The 26,494-nt window shown below is 41.2% G+C and overlaps 1 protein-coding gene across 1 annotated transcript in view; it reads left to right on the top strand.

Moving 5' to 3' along the window:
- The window catches only part of TENM1 (teneurin transmembrane protein 1), a 256,274-nt gene that overhangs the window by 209,019 nt on the left and 20,761 nt on the right, over positions 1 to 26,494 (top strand). Inside the window, exons 22-24 of the mRNA XM_064463313.1 lie at positions 16,793 to 17,159; positions 18,931 to 19,441; positions 24,798 to 24,970. Of these exons, the coding sequence (XP_064319383.1) occupies positions 16,793 to 17,159; positions 18,931 to 19,441; positions 24,798 to 24,970 (1,051 nt within the window). The remainder of the gene's footprint in view (positions 1 to 16,792; positions 17,160 to 18,930; positions 19,442 to 24,797; positions 24,971 to 26,494) is intronic.

Below are 26,494 nucleotides of genomic sequence, written 5' to 3'. Positions count from 1 at the left end.
AGCTGGGGTAGGGACTGCTTTTCATAGAAGCAGAAATAATCTTTTTTTTTTTTTTCATGAACGATCCAGGTGCTTCCATGCCTCAGCACCTACAGGAAACTATTGCTGCACATTTCTCAAAATTTTGCGAATGTTTCAGCATTCTGGGAAATCAAGATATGTTCTTCTCACATAGATTGAGATAATCTTCAGATCGATTGTGAATGTATGCCAGCAAATATTCTAAACAACATAGTAAATGATGGCGTATTGAAATGTCCATAAAAAGTGGCCAGTCTCATTTTCCAAGGATAGTAATACTTTATAACTCTCTGTCACTGGTAGGTGAAGTGACGTTGTTGACAATCAGTGGTACAGATGTACATATAGCTTTTGGAAGCATTTTGTGTTTGGAGGATTTGTTAAGTGAATCTACTTATTGAAATTTTTCACAAAATCCATATTCCTGAGGTTTTTCACTTTTCACATACGCAGTAAAACACAGATGTGAAATAAATGCCAAGGATGCATGTTCTGAAAAGTAACTGTATCAAATCTGCTCGATAGTCTTCTTTCAGAATTGTTGCTGATAACCAGAAAACTCTGTGAAATAATCACATCCCACTGAAGTCAAGCATGTTAATCTGAAATTCTATCAATGAAAATAAGGGAATGATATTTTCACTTAGTCAGAAACAATTGTAAATCCTTGCAACACTGCTGACTTTATTCCAGAATGGCGTAAACATAAATGAAAAATGAATTTGGCCCATCTCCACTTAAATTGGTTTTTGGCTAAATTACAAATGGCATTTACATCAAGAGAATGTGCGTTGCTCACAAATTGGGTGTTTAGAGGGACTTATGAAATAGGTTAATAAAATCAATTCTCAAAGCTAAATTTGTCCTGACAATAAAATCAACGACTTGCTCAAAATCAATATTTCTCGATTTACTGAAGTACAAAAATGTACTCTTGAAGTAAACACATGGAATAACTGCCCATTGCGAAAACTACCATGAATGACAAGCTTTCACTTTAAGGCATTCACTTTAATAAATGAGTTGATTATGAAAGGGTTTAATCATTTATTCCAATATCAGTTTTGATGGAAACACTTCTTATTAATCATTCTGTGTTTGATATTCACCACCTTCTCATTCTTAAGCATAGTATTCTGCATTCATAACGGGGAGGGCAGGACAGCTGGGGTTGAAAAGATTTTACGTTGTGGCAAATAAACCACCGAGCTCTGACTAATTGCTTGGTTCTCATACTTCATTGTGAGGACGTTAATCTGAATTTAGAAGGAAAAGGACACTTGGTTGAGGTGTTTATATGGTATGCCAGCATTCTCAGTACTATTTCAGCATGTATAAAACTTGGATGACTTTTCTTCTCAGCACAGATGATTTTAGTGTTCTTCAATTAGTTAATAAGGAGCAAATCTAAAGAAAATGGCTCTTCAGAGTTAGGTTTATTAATATATATGTGTATATACTCAACATTCACCATTGGTGCCAGGAATTTTTGCAGACACCTACATTAAAATCAGTTATTCCAGTATCTTTCGTTCTGGTAGAGCTGGTCATATTTTTTGAAAACGCTGCCTCTGAAACCCTGAATACTAGAACATGAACAAGAGCTCAATTTGAAAGGCAAAACATTTTTCAAGAATATCAAAAGGTGGTGTTGGTCTTCATTTGTTCTGTGATTTATTTTTTTTTTTTAATATTCACCTCACTAATCTACAGTACCCAGAATCTGAATGCCAGACTTTTCAGGTGAATAGCCCTGCTGCTCAGCCCTTCTAGGTCTGGCTCCCATTCTTCATTTCTTCTTTGGAACCTGTTTTGTTGTAGGTTAATTAAATGAATAATAAACCCATGTTGAACCCTATAGTTTGGCACCTGAGCTGGAGGCCCCATGGATTGAGCTAACTGATCTCCCAGCTGTATGGTCTACTGACTATCTCCTCCTGTCAAATTGAAGCTCAGCTGAAGAGAACAGAATTGCCTGCTATACCTCCTACCTTCCCCGTACCCTTTGGATGGGAAGACTATTGTAGCTATTCCAAACCAGGGACATAAGCTTTGGTCTAAAATACTCCTAGTGACTTCTGGAATTGCTGCACTGGTGACTGCAATCCAAACTTGCACCAGCCATGGGCTGGCTGGAGGGAGCACCCTGCAGCAGGAGCTATGGCGGGGCCTCCTGGCCACAAGCCGCAACAGGAGTGCGAAGGGAGGAGACTGGGATGGAGAGAGAAAGAAGGAAAAGACAGGGCATCATCATTCTGTTTCACTGCCTGATGAATTTGGGCTTGAACCTGGTCTAGATCAGAGGCATCTCTAGGTTGCTCATCTCAAACGTGCACGCTCTCATAGTGTTTGCTGCATCCCTAGGGAATACAGAAACTTGTTAGCCTGGTTATTGGTAGCAAATGAGAGCACACTGTATGGCTGTGTCAGTATTCTTTTACTCGCAGTAAATCAAAACCTTGGGCCAATTTCAAACGAGTTAGTAGAGGAACACCAGCCTTCATGACAATTAAATTCCTACACGTTCCATAAAAATTATTAATCCAGTTGGAGGAGAGAAACCTAAAGTGCCCTTTCAAAAGGAAATATTACACCATGAGCTTTCTTTTATTAAACTCCAGAGATTCCACGCAGGATCTAATAAATGCTCCATTCACAGGAAAAGCTTCATTTGGTGCCTGAATCTTATTAAACTCCCAAGCCATGAGGCGGAAGTCCTTAGGAAACCAGACTTCATTAGATCCAGTGTTCATAGAAGTTATATTGACGTTGTGGGAGGTTTTGTGTGAAAGTAAAAACACTTCAGCTCAGCTTGAGCAATAAGCTTCACTTCCTTTCTGCCTCCATTGCTGTGGTGAAAGCTGAGGAGAGAATTAGCAGATATTTCTACCATCTTGCAATTTCGTCCTGTATCTTTCCTCCCGTGAGAAATATGTGGGCTGAATTTCCACCACTCTGAACCTCAAGTCATTTATATCTGTGCGAGTGGTAGCAGTTAGTGTTTGGGAATTGTTTAAACCAATCTCGGGCACAGACCCTGCAAATACAGAGCCCAAACATTTGCAAGGCAAGAGAAAATGAATCCCAAGAGCTTTCTCTTAGCCTGTAACCACGGCCTTGTTCTCGCGCTGATGTCAGTCCCACTAGGCACGAGTCTGTGCCAAAGCAATAGCGCCAGCCTGATTGATGGTGTTAATAACTGTCACTGCTGTGTTCCAAAATGAAAGGTCTGGTTTGAAGACTTTTTCTTGACATTTGCACTTCATCAGCCTTTGTTCAGCAGTTCTCCACATGAGGGAACCATCTATATTGTGTTGCTTCACATAAACTTCAGTGACACCACAAAATGTTTTGCTCCCTTATAAAAATGTGACAGTGTTACTTACATAGGCAATTTGCTTGCATAGGTCAAATTAAAAGGCAGATTTCTAGAGCGGGGTTTAAAGATGACCCACACGTGGCAAGAATGCCGTGTCCTGGGCAGCCTACTTTGAATGGTGGAGGAGAGGGGAGAGAGCTATAAGTAATGCTGTTGATGACCTACTTGAAATAGTGAAGTGAGAGACACAATGATGGAAAGCAGAAGTAAAGATGAGCAGAATTGCTTGAAAATGTAGTATACATCTCAAAAATGCAAACGCTGACATTGCTCCCGCAGTCACAAGTGCTGCAGGCGCTCCCCACCAGCATCCGCACAGGCACAATATGCTTCAGTGGCATTGTGGAAGCCTTTGGAGCAGAACAAAAAGCTCCCAGGACATGGTGACCTCACTTGAAGACAGCGATGAGGGTCTGCTCATCAGAGCAAGCACAGCCTGAACAGAACTTTCACTGGGTACATTTGGAGGCAGGAAAGGAAAATGTGAAAGACAAAAATGATCCGATGAATGGGTGAGAAACAGGGGGAGTGAGCTGCCAGCATAAAACCCAAATTGGTTCTAGGCTGAAGTCCTTTTAAGCCAGGTTGAGAGCAGATATCACAAAGCAACTGCAGGATTACATGGAGCCAATTAATTAATTAGTATTGCAGGAAGGAAGACACACTATCCCTTTAGGAGTTTCTCTACCTACCCAACAGTATGTACTGCGTGCTTGTAAAAGCAGAAAGCACAAAACGCTTTCTCATTGGCTTTTTTAACACTAGATGCATAATATTCTAATTTTGTTAGAGAGCTGCATGCCATCAAAAAACAACTTTGTTTTCACTGTAGCAAAGTATTGCAAAACTACCCCTGCCCTTCATTTACTTTTAGGCCTCTGCCTGTGTGAGACTTTTGACACACTGTTCTAGTTGTGTGTAATTAATGTTTCATAAATATTCCAAACCTCTGAACTGTGTTTTTCAGTGCTTTGCAGAAACATGTTTTATGTGTATTCATGAAATTGCTGAACAAGAAGCACACAAAGCAGAAATGACAATTTATAGGCCCTTTAATATTTATTTGTGGTCTTCCCTTACAGAAGACTTTCAGAGCTTTTTTTCTTTTTAGAAAATATATTTATTATTTTGTTCTAATTTTTGCTGTATGAAGGAGCCCAGAAAAGCTGATGGTTTTTTCCAGTACAAAGTTGTCTTATTCTCTGGTTCTTTTTACTCTGTGGCTTAATTTCATGTTTGTTCTTCTCTGGCTTTGCTGGAGTACCAGAGAAGCTAACCAGAGTGGGAGTTGTGGCCCCAGCAAAATAAGAAACTGGTTTGCCACTAACTTCGGTGGAACCGGGGCTTCTCACTGGGTGCTTTTCCAAGCTTAACTGAAAGGGTGGCAAGTGGTGATTGCGTAGCAAAGAGCAACTGTATCCTAAGAGAATAGATTTGTTTCTAAAAAAATAGACCAGAACAGGTAATGGACAAGGCCTTTACTGAGACGTTTTCAAACCTTTTCAAAAATGAGGCCTCCCCTCAATTAATTGTTAGTCTTTGGAAACCATAAGCCTATACAAAATCATTCCAGCCATAATAGCATATGCAAGAAGAAGCAGTCACTAGTATCTGTACTTTGAAGCAAAACCAAGCTGAAAGGCTTTTTAAAAAAGGATCTTCAGGTAGAATATAAAATAATCTTTTCCCAGGGGTAGAGGAGAGGTTAAGTAGCCTCTCTTTTACAGGAATTGAGAGAAAAGAGGCTCATAGGATTAGGACCTCAGGTGGAAAAAAAGTCTGTGAGAGCTCATGAATCAAACTTGTAGGTGTATAATGTGATTTTTAGAATATCAAACAGAAAGCAAGATGGTTTCATCACAGCTAATTTATATTCTAATCAAATTATTCTATCACTGAACTTGAAATATTAGTCATAGAAGCGAGATAGCATGCGATGAAGTCACACTGCAGTTTCTTCCTTAAAGCCCAAGTGCTCTTTTTATATTGGTCACCTGCAAAACAGCAATTTATTTCAATTATCTGCCATAAATAATGCATTACTACTGCGTAAAAGGCTATGTTCATTTTAATCAACTCCTCCAGCGATTGCATCCTTTTCTTTGATTTTTGCAGCAGGGAGTGTTAGACACTTGATGGTGGAGTGAAGGAGACCTAATGGACCTCTGCCCATGACTTTTCTCTTTTTGCTGTACAGAGCCAGGCTTAAATTGGTTTTTTAATCATTTGTTTCTAATGAGAATTTGCAAGGAGGAGGAAACTTCTGTAAACATTGGGTGGCTGGCAAGAAGGTAGCAGCTCAGTCCTGAGTCTAGGTGCTCTCAGGTGCACCTTCGTGACTAACAGAAACCTCCACGCTCACCAAATGCTGCCTGCACGTGCACAAAGCCCCCGGACATCCACTCAGCAAGAGCAACACGTCCAAGCTGCCCTGCCACCCCGGGCTTCCTCCAGCCCGCCCTCCGCCCTCGCCCGGCCAAGGTCCTGGTGCGCTGCACAGCTCCCCAAACACCTGATCTGCTTTCGGCTCCCTGGGGAAGGGGTTCCCAGCTGAGCAGCCCGGCTCCTTTTGAGGGTCTCCTGTCAGTCTTTCCCAAGCAACCAGCTCACCTGGTTGCTTCACTTGTTATTCTTTATGCATAAGTACTCTTTGATTATCTCATTTAAATATGGTTTCAGTACGATGGAGCCTAGCTGATGAGATATTTGTGGCAGAGGCCTTGTATCTGCTGTGCTGAAATTACACTGCTGAAAGTGTTTAGTGCAGCTTTGCCAGAGTGGTGGGAGTCTGCAATGGGCTGAGATATATCAGTGACTACATCTGGCTTTTTTCATCTGTTGAGGAGGCATAGAAGACAAAATGCATGCAAGAATAATGTATATACACATATTATATACCTATATCTGCATGTATAACTATGTCTATATATCTGCATGTATATGTGCTTTCTACGTATACTGCAGAGCTACCATAAGTAGCTGGTCCCTGACATCTTGGAGTCCAAGCCCCAAGAAAGTCTACTGAGAAGGGAATGTAGATGTTGATGGGAGCATGCAGAGGCAGGCCGAGGAGACAGTGCCCCTCCTTTTGTTTTAATCCAGTTCTTCATCCACATCAGCTAATAACAAGGCCAGCCTGTGATTTAAGAAATATCTGCTTTGACGGAGGCAACTCCTACATTAGCCATTTTTTTTAGATTGTCAGGGCTGGTGCTGTGTGTATGTTTCTGGCTGGTGCTGTGTGTATGTTTCTCTCCTCCTCTCACCAACCCACCCTTCCCATGTGTGTAGGCTAAAGGACCTCCCACAGATGCAACAGATTTTGTGTGTTATAAAGCAAAAAAACAGTAATAATCGGGCTTTCATGGAGCTGTCTTTACTGCCTCTGTTCCAAGGCTTTCATATTGCCCAATGTATTCTGATTTGGGCATTTGGAAGTGTTGCAGAGCATTAAGGGGAGGGAGGCCAATGGGCTGGCACAAGTCTGGAGTTTGAGTACAGGGCAGGTTTGAGGCCAGCAGTCACCAGAGGTGGTGGCGTCCTTCCTGCAGAGATGTCGCACGCTGCTGGGGTAGAAATCGTTGCGCTGACTAGGTCAGAGGAAGATTGTCCTACATCTTAGAGGAGTGAGGACTGGTCTTTGGACTCCTGGTCTGTCTTCACGACAGCACACATCAGGAGAAAGCTTACAGAAATGAAGGCATAAAACCAGTGTAAGTGGAAAAAGCTGTATAGGCATTTAATTCTATTGTCAGGTCACTGAGATTTTACATAGCTGTGAAATGCTGCATTTGAAAGCTGTAAAAGAAAGTGTGGGTATGGGGTTGTATGACTGAAATTACTGCACAGCAATAACCAGCAGGAGGGGGGTCAGAAAAGCCAGCGCAGTGATACCTCTGGCCCACAAATTGCTCCAGGTGCTAAGGGGAACCTGAAAGTCTGCAGATCCTGTCAAAACAATGCTGTAATAATAACAGCTTACAAAGGGCAGGACTTTGAAGCATGTCAGCACGAGGGAACTCTAGAGGGTGTTGTTCCTTGCTGCCTGGGTACTTCTCAGGTCTCAAACCTGGTTATAAACAAAGACTGAAAAGGTTTTAGTACAGGGAATTGTTGCTTTGGAGGTTTTAGTAGTATCTCCAGTATTATTAATAGGACTAAGTTTGCCCTGAGTTATGCTTACAAGCTACTGAAGTCAAATGAAAGTAAGCTGTGACAACCACAGAAAGGAGTGTGGCAGGAGCTGCAGCCCGGGCAATGACAGCTAAGAATGTCTGATTCCCCCTCTTTGTGATCCTGTGTTTGCTTCAGCAGCTTTTTTACCCTTGTTTCTGCCAAGGAAAAAAGAAAATGAAAAGACACTGTGTCAGTGAAGGAAAAAAAATGCAAATGTCAAGACAGAAATTGGTTGTATCCATTTGTAGCATGCCATACAGAGCTTACATTTGTAGCTGTGCTTTATGAAGTTTAGGCCACAGAGAGAGAGATGCAAACAGAATGATAGAGAGCGCCATTTTATGCAATATGTTACCCTGACAATAACACTCACATTTACAAACAAATTAGCCAAAAATGTCTGAAGGACATTCAGCTTTTACAAACTGGGCCTCATCTCCTGCTGACAGATTCCTTTGGGATGGGTATGGCATGCAAAATGATACACTGCCTTGGAGAATAAATTTATGAAGTTTAGCAATGTAGGTCACATTGCAGGAAAATCATAAATGTCTGAACATCACTCAATAGCCGTTCAATCAACTGCTGAAAGCAAAATGGGAAACTGAACAGCGTGTAGCTGTCTCTGGTGAGAGCTGGGGAAAGTCATGATATGATGTAAAACCCTTTAGGTCCTCCATCCATATGTATTTCTTTTTTCTTCTATTTTTCCTGCCAGTTCAGAGTTATATTTCTGTGTCCATATCAATAGTGACAACAAAACCAGCGTGGTTTTTGCTACTACTACCATGAACAATAATAATAAGTGTGTTGGGTGGCTCATGAAAGGTATGCCAAAAAGTTGGGGAATCAGGAGAGGTCAAGTGGTTGAAACTTGGTGTAATTAGCCTAGTCATAAGGAACTAATTTCATTGTGAAATGATTTTTGTATGCTCCCATCCAAAAGGATTTATAACTTACGCTATTTGCTTTAGTCTTTATGGATTTGGTTTGAAGGAATAAAGAAAAGAAGACATTTTAAAAGGATGTTTCTAGATCTAGCACTGTCTAGAGATTCCTGCTGCTTTCTAGATCTAGAAATTGCTGAGAGCCTGAGATCCAGAGATTTAGACCTTTGCTAGAGATGTTGAGAGCTTTTCTGAAGACATCTAGCACCTTTGTAGATCTGGGGCCTTTCTAGATCTGGAGCATGGCGGGGGGCATCCATAGCTTCTGGAGCATGTCTAGACACTCACTAGAATTTTTTCCTGGGGTGATTTCGAAGCCTTTTAGAGCTTTTTCTTAGAGCCTATCTAGCACTTCTCCGGAGCCCTTCTGCAGCCCTTTCTAACTCAGCAGTCTTTTCTAGATCCAGTGCCCTTCTGGGCCCTTTCTGAATACAGAACTTTCCAGGGACCCCTTCTAGGGCCTCCTGCACTTCCCTGTCCCCCACCTGGTGGTGGTTGTTGTTGTTTTGCAAGAGGCTTTGTAGAGCTTTCCTGAGCCCTTCTAGGACTGGAGCCTTTGTATGCCTTTCTAGATCCAGAGCTCAGCTACTGAAAATGAAAACATTTATTTAGCTATCTGTTTAGGAACCTGTTGGAAACCTACTTTCAGTTGCACTTTTAGAGCCTTTGTATAGAGCCTTTTTGGAAGGCAAGAAAATCAAGTGCCTCTCCTTTTACATCCAGGTTGTTTCCATCCCAGGCTTGAGATACCTTTAGTTGAGCGGTATTTCTTGAATTGTGCTTGAAAAAAACATTAGGCCTACATTTTATCCTTGTAAGCTTTTCTGGCACAGTCTGATAATGCATATCCAAATACGCATCACAGCAGTAACCAGTGCCCTTAGCTGACATAAATTTAAAGCAGAGTGCCTGCTTGCAGTCTCAGACTAGAATCAAACACTCTCCAGTGCGGTTTCTTGTAAGTATCTAATCAATGTGAATACTCACATAGAAGGATTGCTGCATGGAATGCAGCTGTCGTGTTTGTTCTGCAAAATGCAAGATGCCTAATTTTTTTATTAGCTCTTTGAAGTCTAACAGCAGTACGCGTTTGCTTTCAATGCAGCATGACAGCTAGTTAGATTACTTTCATTTTGCTCAGCTGTGAAAAATTTGTTGCAGAAAATTGTGTCATGATAACAATCTTGGTGCTAATTTCTGTAAAAATAAGGATTCAAATTACTTTAGTTGCTTTTTTTGCCTAGACTTTTTTATATCCATGTGAAAAAAATATGTATAATTTAAAGATAAAAATCGAAATTGTCTATAGTTGTTTTGCTCTAACTCAGCTACAGTTTAGTAAAGAATTAGTTCACTCTTAAAATAGATTTTAAAAAGCTATTACTATTGAATTATGTATCGTTGTAGGAATTTGCCATAGAAGATGCCCTGCCATAACTATGGATTGCAGAATGTCTATTTTACCCATCCTTCTTTCTTTCACTTGCAGAAGTTGTGTTTGTGAGTAACGCTCAAGAGAAAGCTTAAATCACAGAAGTGAATTTGCATTTTCTTGTGAAAGCTGTGGACTTAGTGTTTGTTCTGACCCTTGCGGGAATGTGTTTTGCAGCCCTGATCCAGCTGAGGAGGCAGTCGTGGCTCCCACACGCCCGGCTGGCAACGTCCTGGCAGCAGCTCCTCATCCCTCACTTCCCCCAGTGTCACCTTCTGCCCAGCCCTGGGGTCAGGGGAGTACTGCCCTGAGGAGCAGAGCTGTTGTTGGAGACAGTTTCCTGGGCACAAATCTGTAGGAAGTCTTAATTTCAAGATTTTAATTTAAATTTTAAGTTTAAGTTTGACTCAGGATTCAGGGCAGAGTCAGAGTATTTGGGTGATATATTCCCAGCGGCTGGTGTTGTTCAAAGGCAGGGCTTTCGCTTTCTTTGCTTTTTTCGGTTTTGGAAATTTCATTTCTATGTATCGTCTCTTCCTCTCAGTTTTCAGGCCAGATGCAGTTATGAACCTCAGCAGTTATTGGAAGCAAAAGACACCATAACGTACTAGCTCCAGCCTCCACTGTTCTCAAACAGTTTTTAATTACTGTCTCAATTAAAGCTTTTCAAGACCCTCCCACCTTTTCTACATTGGCAGCACACAGGCTTTCTGTATCCAGAACTTCTGAGCCCAAAATGGAAAGATGAAGCCAAAATTAGTGAGAGATTTATTAAGATTTATGCAACCTTACTTTTGTGCCACCTCGTCTGACAAGCGCGGGACCTGGAAGTGCAAGCTAGAAAGTGAGGCAAAATGGAAACAGTCCTGCTGTTAGCTGGATTTCTACCTGGTCCCGCTCCCTCCTTTTGGCCGTGCAAATTAACTGCAACGGTATGTTTGGACGACATCTATTCCCACTCCAGCACTGGAGACGTGTTTGGGTTAGATTCAAATTCATGGTCTATTTTGAGATATTTTAATTGAGGAGTTGAAGATTCCTCCTCTCAGAGGTACCAGCCTGCTCGAAATACTTTGTTAATTCCTTCTGAGCATTTAACAAAGTATTTCTTTCATAGCCCGTATAAACCATGAGTACCGTGTTTAAACAGACTTAAATGGCTTAGGAATCTAAGTCCCATTTATTTTCATAGTCAATGGGCTTATGTGATTCTGGATAATATTCCCTCTGTCATTAAATAAAGATGGTGTGAAACCTGTCCCCATAGAAATGAACTTTTCCTGTCAATTTAGTAGACCTAAGATTCCTCATATGGTCTTGGAAGTCGTGAAGCAGAAAAAAATCATAAAAAAGAAATTAAGGAAACAAGAAGAGAGCTGGAAAGCAAGAGCACGGCGAATCTTGTGGCAAGTGAAGCGAAGACAAGCACTGAAAACCATTGGAGTGGTGCCTTGTGTTCCTGCGCTGGGTCCCTCATCCGCTGCAAATAACTGACGGCAAACGCAGGTTGGCTCAGACTACCCGAGCAGTGATGCCAGCGTCCTGGTGGCCTCAGACCTCTGAGCTGCATCTGTAAATACGCCACAGCTGCTTTCCCAGCCCAGGGTAGAAAACAATGGTTGTTAGGCTGCAAAACTCATTTATTTGGGTTTTCCACTGGGGAACGATGAATGCAGAGAGAGCAACGTTTGTGACAACGTTTAGAGCAGGGACTGCGACAGCTGAACTGTATAATTCTGAATTTTACAATATGCAGTATCAGGAGCATGAGAAACAAAGGCTCCTTCAGCATGGGAGGAGGCTGTAATCCCACCGCGGGGAAGGATTCCCCGGTGTCAGACCGCAGGAGCTGAATTGTGTCTCTGTGTGCCATTAAGAAAGAAGCTAAGCTGCTGAGAGGAGCTGACAGTGTCAGTGTCAACAAAAGAAAGAGCCCAGAAGTGAGAGCAAACTGACAGAAAATGATGAAAAAATATCCGTTCTTGTCAACTGTGAGAAAATAGAGAGAAATACATGTAGTGAGACATCCTGTAAAAAGTTCAGGGAAGCAGAACGGGTCTCCTTCAGCCTTGTAAGATACAGGCTCATCCTCATGGACCGCCTGTGCCAGTCCTGCCTCGGCACCGTTTCTCTCACAGCAGAAAGGAGAAAGAAAGGTAGAAAGAGAAGGAAATGCTGTTTAGAAGGACACTGTGGTGAGTAAAAGGGTTCGGCCTGGAAACAACAGCTGAAGTGAGTATTAATAAGAAGAGGTGAAAAATGGAAGTTAGCGGCAAAAGAGAACTATGGAGGATATTATGATCAGGTCTGCAAACGCGTACCATAGAGATGACTAAAGGCGAAGGTAGCATAAACAGAAGTACTTGAAGCTGAGCAGTACAGATAGGAAATAATCCATCAGTCAGGACTATCAGAAAAATTTTGGCATGAATTTCATGCTACTACATGAAATTGAGTCAAAATATACAAGCAATGCATGGCAAGAAATCAAAGCAATGGTGAAGCCTTTTTAGGGATTTATGCAGCTTCTTTTAATCCATGATAAATGAAACTCATCCCAGTGAAATTTACCCCCACAACCAAACAGTTAAGCTCTTGAAACCTGCATCTGCAGACAAGGATAAATTTTTCCCTCTTTACTTTTCTTACTTTGATATGAACGCTAGAATTTGTTTGATCTGATTTGCTTAAAATAGTACCAAAAATGCCACAGCCATAAAATGTCATGCAAAATGTGCAGAAAGTTTTAGCCATATGGTCCAAACCAAAAGTGAAACAGTATTCTTCACAAACTAACGCTTAAATGTGTGTACATGTGCGGGCGTGTATGTTTAAGTATGAGTACAGGCTCTCCTATCGGTGCTACTTTGCAAAAAAACTCACATTATTTATTTAGTTGTAAAGCTTTGCTTTGGGAAAAATATTTAAATATTTCAAAACCAGATAGGTAGGTAGATAGATAGTTATACAAGCACATGCAAATTTTGCAAGAAAGAAACAAAAAACTACCATTTGGGTATTTTTAACCAAATATAGATCTCGCAGTGAAAATTCATTTAAACCAAAGCTGCCTTAGTGTGCTTTGTGTTTTCCAGAACAGTTGACGTGAAAAAATGTATTAGAAAGTCAGACCAGTAGGCGTTAATGTTGCACTTCTTGATCCAGAGACTGATTATTAGATATAGCTGGAGCCTTTATCTTGACAGTTAAATGCTGAATTCCCAGAAAAGTTGACATGTTAATACTTATATGCAAGAGGTCTCATTGCTCAAGGGTTCGTTTGTTTCAGCAGTGATTTTCACTGCGTATACCTAGTCTCCAGTGAACCAAACCAGAACTGGCACCCGAAAATGTCAGTCTGTGAAGAATGTGAGGTATTGACTGCTAGTGAACAAACCTTGTCTGTTTGTTTATAATGGGGTAATCGGCAATGCCATTTATGGACACTGCTCAAAAAAAGAACCCATCAAATACAAGAAAAAAACACTTGGAATTGGCCCGATTTTGAGTTACGAGAAAAATATACATAAATGGGAGAGGACTTTTTACAGGGGCTTATGAAGTACTGCTTCAAATTAAAAATATTAACTGATTTAATATTCTAATCCTAACTGAGATTTTGTCTGGGAAAACTTTTTAATAGGCACGGTCATATCTGATGAGAATTGAAGTGTTTCTCTGTAATATGTTTATTGGCTCTGAATGAAGCACAGCTGATGGTTTGGTTACAGAAACCTGCCAGAGGGGAGCTTGCTTTAAAAGAAAAGAAACAATCGGTGACTTTTCAAGGTAACAGTGAACCGGAGGGTGCAGTTACGTTTCAGCTTAAGCTCATTTAGGTGATTAGTTTCTAGCCAGCAAACCGAGCAGGTCCTGAACCTGCTGTCTGTAGGTGCACATAAACTTGCTGCTGGGGGCTGCACTGGGGAAGGGGCAGGGTGGGACCGCAGCGGCCCCACCTTACACCAGTTTAAGATGCCTTGAAGTTTCACCCTGACAAGAATGGTGCAGATTTTTTCTAAATCTATTAAATTCTTCATATTAAGAATGCTCAGGGATTTGTGTTTTTGTGTATGTTTAATTTGAACTGGCCTGTTTCACCTTTTATTCCCCTCCAGTTGCACTAATATAAGCTTGCAGTGAGCAGCAGTCGGTTTTTGTGCTGCAACCTCCAGACAGGTACATGCTAGCTTTAATATTTCACCTGGAATTAAACCATTAATAAATCCATACCCACTTTAAACCCAGGAAGGAGAAGCTGTAGGCATACCTTCTGTGAGCTTTGCAGAGCAGAGAGCTAGGCAATGGTTCTCTTGTAGTAACCAAAATTGTTTAGATGTTCCCAACAAAGAACTTATTTATTTTTACCATAATGCAGCTAGATTTACAGATGCGATCAGTATGAAAGCAAATGTGCTTGCAGTTAACAGGTGTTACAACTCAGCTTTAAGCACATTGCTGCAAGGGAAATGAACAGCTGCATAAAAGTTTATTCTATCTGAATAAACTAAATCAGCCTCAAATCAAACAGAGGAAAAGTTGTTTTGGCCCAAACCAGTCCCTGTTTATCTGCAAGAGACCAGGCATACCCGCCCAGTGGGAGGAATTCAAATTATTCAGTGGGCAAAGGCAGCGTGGCTGGTCCACGAAGGCTATTAAGACATGGCAGGTGCTATCCAGAGTCATTATGGCAAAAGTAAATAGTTTCAGCCAAAAGTTTTTATCACTAATAATCTAGTTACAGTTAATCAACAATTGTTTTTACAGCAGAGCGATCTGCGAAGGAGGCCATTAAAGTTGAAGGTGCCTGTTTCCCATTAAAAATAATCCATTTACTTTGATAGAGCAATCAAATGTTCTGTGTTAATGGTACATTGCAAATATTTTTTTCCAAGTTTCCTGAAGCTGACCTTGTAGAGATTTTTGTGCTAACTAGAGGGTTTTATTTGGTGTCCCAGTGAACTCTCAGTTGAAGCGTGCGCTGACGCCAGTGTGTAAACCAGCCCTAGCACAGCAGGTGGAATCTGGGCAGTCTCACACACGCACAGAAATCGGCATCTTTAGGGAGGAATCTGTTTCCAACTGTTTCACCACATTTATCATCATTTGGAAGGACTCTGCCACCTGGTTCAGAAGAGATCTTGAACCCAGCAGCATTAGTCTTAATGCCAGTTATTATGCTGTCTAGTAAAATGGACTGGGCACAAGGAGGAATTCGATTACTCTGTGAGCCTTCATGATTGTGCGGTGCGCCACGTAACCACACAGGGTGAGACACAGTAGCCACAATGCCCTCACTTTATTAAAACATCCATTATCAAACCAGCAATGTACTCCCGGAAATGAGATTATTCAGGAAATACTGATGCTTGAGAAAGGGAGAGACTTGGCCTCCAGCCTGGTTCCTGAGCTGACCCCAGGCGAGCAGGTGGCTTGCGATGGCCACACACTCCACCATATGTTATTCCTCAGTGCTGAGCATTGTATTAGCATCTGCAGTCTCTAAATTCATAGATCTTTTAATTAGCACAGTGGAAAAATGAGCAAAACCAGCAACAAAATCAGTAAATGAAGTAATAGAAGCTTCTGTGACATATAAAGCATATAAAACCATTATATCTTAGCCTAGTGTTTATCCTCTTCTAATGATTGAAATATTTAGTCCTTAAAAATTCCACTCAGAAAAAAGCAGCCATCTCTTCATGACGGATCACAGGCAAAGCATCCTGAGACAGGCAAAAATAGGCTGTCTTGCAATCTCAGTGTCTCAGCTGTTCTCTGACCTTTCCATAGACAAGCTGCAGTCCAAATCCTCCACTGGCCATTAGCTGGCAAGAGGGACCAGTCTGCTCCATTGTTGTTTCCCAATTCAGCGATCCTGCACTGCCTATTGTGCTTTCCCAACAGGAGGAATTTGGAGCTCCAGCCAGTACGTGCTACAATCAGCAGCCTACACACTGGTTGTCTTTCAGTTGACAGGCTGCCCCACCTTTAATTGGAGCATGTTTAATTCCTCCAGATCCTGATGCGCCAGGTATCAGACGAGTGAGGTCATTCTTCTAGCATTTCCTCCAGCATAGTTTGAAAATTTTGCTTGGTTGGCACTCTCACCTGCATGGAAAAAGGCAAAAAGCTAACTTTAAATACAAAGAATTTACTTAATCTGGGACTGAAATACTGAACTCACAAAGGAAAATCATTATAAATAATTACGGTTGGGCTATTGGATCATGTGAAGCATGATATATTGGTGTATTATTATGTTACAAAGAATTAATGAGCTTATATTTCTTATGGCATATAAGTCTTATTAACATTTCTTGTTTAGTAAATAAGTTGTGGAAATGTGTCCTACTCTTCTAGTATGTCATTTTCCTTTTGTGCTAACAGTCAATTAAAGTGTTAGGACAGTGACAACCTCTAACTGCTTTCCACTCTGCCAGTGTTGACTGCAACCCTGTAACAATAACATTCAGACCTGGAAAATTTTCTGGCTGATGCTGCATGACATGAAGTGTGCCTTTTTGTTTGCATGACTGCATAGGTGTAATAAAATTCCCACCTTAACGGACTTGTGCAAATACCTCTCAGAGGGTGCTAAATTACTTTTCAAATCAAGTTTTGTTCCACACTGGACCTGGACATCGGAAAAGTGTGTGCGTGTTGAAACTTCTGCCAAACTCGATTAAAAGTCCATACTAGAGAAGCAGTGCTGGGTGAATCCACTGAGTGCCTTGGTGACATGGTGATCAGAGATGGTTGAATCAAACTGCCCTACTGTCTTAATCAGACTTTTTTCTTTTTTTCCCCTGCCATCCCCTTAATTTTTTTTTCCAGGTGCGGTTAGAGTGGCCAACAGACCTCACAGTGAACCCTCTAGACAATTCGCTGTATGTCCTGGACAACAACATTGTCCTGCAGATCTCTGAGAACAGGCGTGTGCGAATTATTGCAGGACGCCCCATTCACTGCCAGGTGCCAGGCATCGACCACTTCCTCGTCAGCAAGGTGGCTATCCATTCAACCCTGGAGTCAGCCAGGGCGATCGCTGTATCTCACAGCGGGATACTCTACATTGCAGAGACAGATGAAAGAAAGATCAACCGTATACAACAGGTCACAACCAACGGTGAGATCTCTATAATTGCTGGAGCCCCATCAGATTGTGACTGCAAGATCGATCCTAATTGTGACTGTTTTTCAGGTAAGGTGCTGCTAGTTATTTCCTGTCTCTTATCTGTTGAGATCCCCTGGCACAGCTGCAGATTAGCAAAGTAACAGGGGGAAGGAGAGCTGAGCAATGTTTCCATTTTCTTGGAAAGCCGAAAACCTTATCAGCAGCTCTTTGTGGATTTAATCCATTGGATGTAGAGGCGTGAGTCTTACGGATGGCACTGGAGGAACCTCAGGGTGATCTTAGCTTTTCCTCTTTTGATACAGAGATTACACACCATTCAAAATTAGCTCCAAGTCTGTCTTTCTGTGTCAGCTCTGTTTGCCCATGTTGAAGATGGTACCAGCCCCAGTGCAGATTGCACCTGAATGCTACTGGATCAGGCAGCCCTTCTCACCAAGGAGAGTACCAAGGCGTTTCACAGCAGAAAACACTAGCTTATGCCTTCTCATCGATTGCATCATGCTGCACAGCCAGCAAAATGATGCAAACACATAATGTTCAGAATTTCTTCTTCTTCGTGTGTTTTAAAGTGAACAGCCGGTGCCAGGCACGCACTGCACCAGTGGACATTCTCAGCAACACAGCTCCTCTCCCCTGCACGCGCCAAAACAATTTGTGGTTTTTTTTTTTTTTCCATAAAACCATATTTCATAATGGGACAAAGGACAGCAGTCCCATATACAGAGGTGTGCAGTATGTTGTCATCTTGTCATCTCTAAGAACCGCTGTGTTCAGCTCCATAATGTCATCATAATTCTTAAGCCTCCCATTTCAACTAAAAGGTTAATTACTGACAAGAAAACATTAAGTATGTCAAGAATGGAGAGGAAAAAAATGTGAATGGTCTTCCAGAGAAGTTGGGTCGCTGACCCAGCGTTGTAAAGATAATCAAAGCTTCACATGCGTTGTCAAGCTCTGCGAGCCTCAGTTACAGCAATGGTAGACCAGTGCTGAAAAGGATCCTGTTCAGGGTTCTTACTGAGGGAAACTGCCCCCAGTGCTGAAAAATTAAAAACTGTAGCAAATCTAATGATTGTACCGGTGCTGGGTTGGTGAAAGGCACGGTCAGAAGACCAGCTAATTTGTCCATCGCCAAGGACGCACAGGGTATGCTCAAAATCTCCACCAAATTCCATTTCTCAGTCAGAAGAAGGGGAGCAATACAAACAGTAATGTGTTTTTCTCTAAGAGTGAGGTTTAATACGCTTTCTTGCTAGTTAAAGAAAATCCTGCTCATGTAAAGTCATTTTGATATGCATACACAGCCCATGATAATGCAAATATCCTTCTCAAAGCTTAAACTACACAAACCAAGTACATTTATCAAGTGATGCTGGAAGGGGTGGTTTCTCAAGGCCCTTTTGGACTTTTGGTTTCCTGTAGTGTTGAGTTTTTAATAAGCATAAACTAATCTTTGCTTCAGTGTCATTTTAGCTGAATTACTGGGGTTTACGTTCTCTTTGTTTTATTTATAACATGATTTTATTTTAACTACATGTCAACAGACAAATAGTAGGGAGTGAAACTTCAGATGTCATGGTTTTCTTCTTTCACAATTTTGCCATTAATGTTTTCCTGAGCAGCAGAGTTTTGGACTTAGCAAAAATGGTGTAAATTAGATAATTTATATTCTTGTTTGTCTTCCGTGAGACTGATTTAGAATTGCACCAACCTTAGATAATACGGATTTAATTAGTCCAAAGAAGATACTGTTTTATTGACCTGTAAATGATACTGAGGAGAAGCAGTGTGTCAGGCTACGGGGATCAGGTTACTAAAATTACCATTTCTCCTCCAGGTGATGGTGGATATGCCAAAGATGCAAAGCTGAAAGCGCCTTCTTCTCTAGCCGTCTCTCCTGACGACACGCTGTACGTAGCAGACCTTGGCAATGTGCGCATCCGTGCAGTCAGCCGAAACAAGGCTCACCTCAGTGACACGAATATGTATGAGATTGCGTCGCCAGCGGACCAAGAACTGTATCAGTTCACCATCAACGGCACCCACCTGCACACGCTGAACCTCATAACGAGGGACTACATTTACAATTTCACCTACAGCGGGGAAGGGGATATTGGCACCATCACCAGCAGCAACGGGAATTCGGTTCACATCCGCAGAGACACAAGCGGGCTGCCCCTGTGGGTCGTGGTGCCGGGGGGCCAGGTGTACTGGCTGACAATAAGCAGCAATGGAGTTCTGAAAAGAGTTTATGCCCAAGGCTACAACCTGGCTCTGATGACATATCCCGGAAACACAGGGCTTTTAGCGACCAAAAGCGATGAAAATGGATGGACGACTGTGTATGAGTAAGTCCATGACATTAAATGCCTGATGTAAGGAACTCTATTTTAAATGAATATTTAAAATTTTTTAGTCAGTTCTAGTAATTTAAAAAGACACTCTGCTACTAACACTGCATGAGAAAAGGACAAGTAGTGCTGGTGCACAAGCTTTTACAATGAAACACTACCATTTCTTAAGTGCCAAAGCCTGTCATATGTAAAAGCTTTGTACGTTATGCCCAATAAGTGTAGCAGAAACTGCCTGAAATTATACTTAATTTGAACTTTACTATTGTGAATCTGTTTCTCTAAATGAAAATATGATTGTGGAAGTTTTGTTACCTAAAGAAGCAGAGGCAAGTTGTGGTATGAATCAGGAATTTGCAAAACTCCTGAGGAAGGCAAAAAGGGAAAAATTAGCATACTCCTCAGAGAAGGGAGTGTTGCAAAAGAAATTGAGAATCTCAGTGGAAGGAGGATTCAAAGACAAGAGTGGTCTTGTCTCTGTCAGCAGGGGAAGAGGGTATATGATAACAAAAGGATATGTAATAGCAAAAGGCTAAATATTAGGGGAGTAGGAATGGCCTTGTAAGCAAGACATTCCGGAGACCTTTGATGGGGCTTCTAAAGAGCAAGACCAGACAGTTAAAGATGCAGTCACAACATCCCAGTCTGGTCCCAGAGAGAGAACAACCCAAGAGAAAGTTCATTTTTGATTCATAAAGAGGTGTGATATATCAGGATTTCTCATTATTTATAATTAATTGTCATAATCCCTGCTTGAGGATGTGACAAGTGATGGATGGAAATCCTATGTTAACATTGCAGTATTAGTTCAGAGTCTTCAAGGAGGATAATGCATGCTTTCTGTGGAGCATAGGAGTTCATGGTCAAAAATTAAAATGAAAAGCCATCCAGATGAGGTACGAACAGAAAACACATTGAGGAGAATTCAGTTACTGCATAAGTCACCTGAAGAGGTGGTTGAGTCACCATCATTACAGGGTTTTGGAATTATATTTTCTTAAAATGGAAGTAGGATAAAAGCAGAGCTACTGCCTAGTGAGTGGGATTTTTTTGTTCAAGGGGGTGTTTTTCCATCCTGACCTTTATTATTCTGCCACAGACTAAACTGGTAGGGTAGAATTAAGTATAAACCATTAGAGAAGGCTGTTTCTGACACTAGGTGGGAAAACAAAACCATACAGGGCCTTCCTGGTTTAGTTCTCAGGCATCTATTGATACAAATTTAAATTATCTTACAACAAGACAAATGTCACTGTTGTCTTGGTGCTGTTTAAACACTGATCTGAGTGTTACCTTCTATAAGCAGAACTGACTTAAAATATATGCTTCTTTGTAATAATTTTGACAGTGACAGGGGTCTATTTAAATCCCTACTTGAGGGTGGCATCAGTCCATACCATGGGCAAATGACACTTTCAAAAAACTTTTACAGTAGCTCGAAGTCATGCCTGCTACTTCTTAAAATGCTGAACGCCATGCCTTGTTGCAGGGCCTTGATTGTTAGAGCATGTTAGAGCAGATTATTTTTAGTAATGTGCTTCTCAGTTTCAGTATTCTTCCTCTCTCCCATCGATATCAAGTGTAAACCATTTCACACAATTATTGCTTGATCCTGTTGTCTTCTGGCAAGTTGCTTGTCAAAATATGACTCAAGTGCAGTAAGATCTTTTAAAGGACTTCACCTGATTGCAAGTGCCTCCCATTGTGTGTAATACAGATTTCTTCACAACGAGATACCTGGGCTTTGAAAGGATTCATATGATGTATATGATTAACCCAAAGAAATTTTGCTAAATTAAACAATTTTTCATACTTTCACAGCTTTAACTGCGGTCTAGGTAATACTGTCCTCACTGATGCTTTGAGTTGTCCCAGCTTTGCATGACCACGCACTTCTGCCAGCCTAGGTCAGTCAGTAGAAGTTAACAGAATTACAGTTGTTAGCATCACAAAAACAGCAGCAGAATTAAATGGTGAAGTCATGTCATTAGTACTTAACGTTCAGTCCAATATTTGAAGTCATATTCATAATATATTACAAATTCCTGAATGGCTGGCACACTGAATGTCACCCAATTTGCTGCAGTCAGAGGGGCAGTGCTGTGCTGAGTATCATAGAACCATTAAGGTTAGAAAAGACCTCTAAGATCACCAAGGCCAAACATCAACCCAACACCCCCAGGCCTCCTAAACTACGTCCAGAAGTGCCACGTCTACATGTTTTTTGAACACCCCCACCTCCCTGGGCAGCCTGTGCCAATGCCTGACCGCTCTGTCAGTAAAGACATTTTTCCTAATATCCAATCTAAACCTCCCCTGATACAACTTGAGGCCATTTCTTCTCATCCTATCACTTTCAACAGATGTGCTTTCAGGAGATGCCGCTCATCTTGTGCCATAAATAGGTCATGGGGTGCGATGGTCCTTAGTTATCCTTCAACCAGACATTATTTTCCAGACAGGTCACATTCTGAACTGACACCTGATTTCAGTTTGAAAATTAGGTGGTTTTTTTTTTGAAGGGGTTACTTATATGTGAATTGCTTCTGAGTCATATATGAGCATAGTATTGGAACTAAGAGGATTATCATATGAGCAACTTTCAAATTGCTTGGAATCATCTTCTCCGTTTAAGGTAGATTTGCAGTGACATCCAAAAGTTCAACCCATGGCACTGTCAAGCTGAAACAGGGATGAGTTTGTTTAACAACACATATCACAAGTACTTGGGAATATGAGCAAAGATCATGAACTGTTCAGAACATCTACCTGTATGTCAGATTCACTCATAGAGGGAAATTATTAAGAGGTAGAAAACCACCTACAAAAGTACTTGTCATCCATCTACTCTAATCTGATGGAATGAAAGTACTGAAAGAGCTCTTGCATAAAATTATAGCTAATGTACAATTTTCAGTCATCTAGATTTTTTTTAATATTGTATCATTAAAGCTGTAAAAGGGGAGGGGGAGCACTGGGCCTCTATTAAATCAAGGACAAGAAAACACCTGCAAGAAACAACTCGCTCTGAAAAAATTAATTAGACCGCTTTCCCTTTGAAATGATATAACTCTTAACTCTGCTACACATAGAAATGCAAATGGATTGTGAAGCTATATCCCCAAGTGTGCATTTCAGATATTGGTGAGCACTTCCTCATGTGGGTACTGAAATCAGTGCAATTATTTGCATGATTAAATGGTCACTGACATGATTAACAGGGGCATAACTGGGCCCCAAATTAACATTAAGAAATATGTCATGATTCTGCCCCTATTAATATGGGTAGGACATTGCTCTACAGGAATTGAGTCCCAGGGTGCTACTATTCATCATATGAAAGGTGGCAGAATCTGCCCTCAGAGGGTTGGGATTTTTGGAACAGTCTGGAATAAAAAAACCCTTTAGATGGTCATGTTGTGGGATCGTTACTGGGACACTAATCTGCATGTTCTCCTTGAAGTTAGTGGGACCATCTACATGAGAAAGAGTCCACTGGCATGTGCTCTAGTCTCATTATAATTCAGTACCATATCTGGCCAGCCATCCAGTAATAGTTTATCCCATTTTCAGCTACACAGGGAGTTTTGTATCTCATCATCAGCCCTGTCAGCAGCAAAACTGGATCCTTAGCAAAGATGGATCCCAAGTATTGCAGACAAGTACATTCCAATAAACTGGCTGTATTTATGCTGTAAAAATGCATGATTTGGGGATTTTTCTATGGTACGGTAGAAAATCCAGATAACCTAGCAAGCTGTCATATCTGTTTGATCAAGCAGTAAATGCAATATAACTGCCCAATGTTCATGGAGTCTTCTAATGATGAAAAGTAGTGGTCTGAGTCAATTTTAATCGCTGGGTGTGGCACCCAGTCAATTTGCACAGAGCCGGCATGAGGGTGGAATGTGAATAAGTTGTGTAATGTATGTGAGGGCAGTAGGAGGTGAAAGAGAGAGGGATTATCTTGTGTTTAACATGCGATTAATTTATTTGTCAAAAAACACGAGACGGCCACCAGTTCATTCTCCAGTGCTTCATTTGAAAAGAACAGCTGCTCTATTTTTCTTTTTCATATGGGTGGGAAGAGAAAAAAATCCTGATTTTTTCACCAACACTTCTTGTGACATATAGATTTTATCTGACTAATTAGTGGGAAATAGAGATCCTAAGGAAATTATGCCAACACATTAAAGTGAAGGACACAGCCAGTTCGTCTGTTGATGTGATTTGGAAGAGCTCTGTTGGAGGCAGCAGAGCTTTGCCGGTTGATACACCAAGTGAGAATCTGTTTTGTGAATGAGGGGAGACAGTTAATAAAACATGAAAACTTAATTATGCATTCCTACCTGCACAAATAGGCTTCTATTTTATGAACTTGAGTTGGTTTTACTCATGCAAATACGCCTGCAGTATCAGTGAGGTGTCTTGGGTGAATAAAAATGTCTTAGCGTCAGTAAGGTTTTTAAAATGGAAGGCATTAATATGAAACAATATCAAGCACCAAGCAATGTTGTGCATTGTTCTGCATGTGAACCATTAGAAAGAATAAATACATCTGTAGAACTGAAAAGACCCGTTAGAAACACTGCTCCAGAGCTTTTGAATTAATTATTGACTTTTCATCATGTGGCCTGAATCACATAAGGTGCCTTAAACGAAAAGAATTTCTTTAGCACTGATGAAATTTAGGTGAACTGAAATGTAGTGCTCTAGATTCTGGTGCTGTTGCTCGTGATGAGAAGTTCCTGCTGATTTGAGTAGGCCCACGGGAAACGTAACACAAGAGTAAAAACCATGTAGGCAACTTAATCGCTGCAGATTTCAATCTAATTTTATCGCTATTGTTACGCTTTAGGTCCCTTTTTTAAATTCAACATTCATATTATGTACTTCACACATCAGCAACAAAAGGCAGTTTTTGAGTGTTGCAGAATCTAAGAATTGGTTTTATTTAAAGTTACGAGTAAGAAAACGCCTTTTTGGGGGTGAGTTGATTGCCTGAACGCCGAGTGACCTCCAGTGGCCGCCCTCCTGTATCACATCCCGGCGGGTTAAACCCCGACCGCCTGTGTGCAGCGCTGAAACCCCTGGCAGAAGCTGACTGATGTAGGTAGCATCTCATACTGCTTCCAGTTGTATTTTATCCAGCACCACTGAAAAAGAGCCTAAGCAGGAATTCAGATTAGGGAATTAATGCCTTTGGAGTGAATAAATGGACCGGTTCTTACCTTTTTACTTATTGCACAGTGTTGACAATGCTTCTTAATTTCTCCCCTTTTTTTTTCTTTTAGGAGCATCTGCAAGACAATAGTGATGTATTTTCATGGCTCTTTAACGTCGTGTCTTGCAGGTATGACTCCGATGGGCATCTGACCAACACAACCTTCCCGACCGGGGAAGTCAGCAGTTTCCACAGTGATGTCGAAAAACTGACGCGAGTGGAACTTGATACTTCAAATAGAGAGAATGTGATCACAGCCACAAACTTCTCAGCTACCTCTACAATATATACTCTAAAACAAGGTAATTAAAGCATTTCTGTTGTTTCCTCCTTTGAATCATTACGTTTCAAACCCTAGATGTTGTTGCATTCTTCACTGTTTGCCAGAAAAAGACACTAGAATTAGTTCCTTTGTTTCTTCCTTGCTTCGATACAAATAGCTAGATACTACTTATAATTCTCCTGGGGTACCAGTTAGAAACAAACCACAAGTGAATTCTTTTCCTCCTAGGAGAGTCCCATGGATAGATTGTAGTTATCGAAATCTCTGACATCTCCAGGCTATACGTGCTACTTTCTACTCTAGTATCTGGAGGATTCAGACCAACCTATAACACACTGAACTTTTTTATTCTGAGAAACACTGCCCAGAAGAATGACTTGCTCCACTGACTTTTTAGCACTGAAATGCCTTGTTTGGCCAATCCTGTGAATTCTTTCTGGTGGTGCTGTGTCCTGGCAACAGCACTTGTAGGAAGGAGGAAAGCATGACCCACCTCTGCTGGTGACTGCCTTGGAGATGAGGTTTTGACTCAACCCCTGTGGACAACGCAGTATTTCCCTGGAAATATCGTATCTCTGAAGAAGAATTTACTCTCTGCCTAATGGAAATGCCCCAGTGTCCTCCTCCAGATTTTGCAGAGTCGTCACCAAAGTTCTGGTTTTATATAGTTTAATTGACCTGGTGTTTTTTCTCCTTGTCGATTTTTTTGTTGTCAGTGGATTGTTCAGGCTTTGAGAGACCAGGTGCTGGAAAATAGCTCTCTGATTTCCTTCCAGATCTGCTACAGAAAAGCTTTGTAACTCTGAGCAAATGACAGAAGTTTTCTTCCTCTCAGTTTTGGATCTATAAGAAAAAAATAGGAAGATTTCACCTTACAAGATACTCGCTCATTCCTCTTCACGGTTGCATTCCAGAGACAGCACTGAATAAGTGGAAATAATTATATTATATTGTTTTATCACGTGTCAGGCTTTGTCCGAGTGACCCCATCGGCTCTGTGCATCATCTACTGACTGATTGTATGTCTGTCCTTAAGTCTGAAACTCCTCAAAGTTGGTATGTTACCAAATTCTGTCTGAGGAAAGTGCTAGCACAGTTTCTGGCAGTGCCAGAAACAAACAGCTATAGTTATTATTATAACTATCCTATTTAGGAATTCTTTTATGAATTGCATATTTCCATATCTCTGTGAAACTATCACGAAGCACCCTGTGAACAGTCAGTCAGATGTGGTATCCTCACATCTGAGACACAAAGCCTCTTTTAATGTAATGCCTATTAGCTTCGCTTTCTGACATACCCAACTATTTTCCACGTATTCACTTCTCAAGAGCTGGACCAGTTACTTCTATGTGGACCACCTTAAAATAAAAGGATGTTTTTCATAGTCCCTAGCGGGTATGAATTCAACTGCCTTTTAGGGGTGAGACTGCCACTTTGTCCCTTAGCACTAAACATTCAGGCTCATGATCGAGGTGTCCCCTGGCAGCTGAGCCACAGTAACCTCCTGTGCGCATATCCCTAGCCTGACCACATGCGAGGC

The sequence above is a fragment of the Phalacrocorax carbo genome, chromosome 11 (genome assembly GCF_963921805.1).
Source record: "Phalacrocorax carbo chromosome 11, bPhaCar2.1, whole genome shotgun sequence".
NCBI lineage: Eukaryota > Metazoa > Chordata > Aves > Suliformes > Phalacrocoracidae > Phalacrocorax > Phalacrocorax carbo.
Note: the sequence above shows the minus strand (reverse complement) of the source record. Positions and strands in the feature narration are given on the sequence as shown.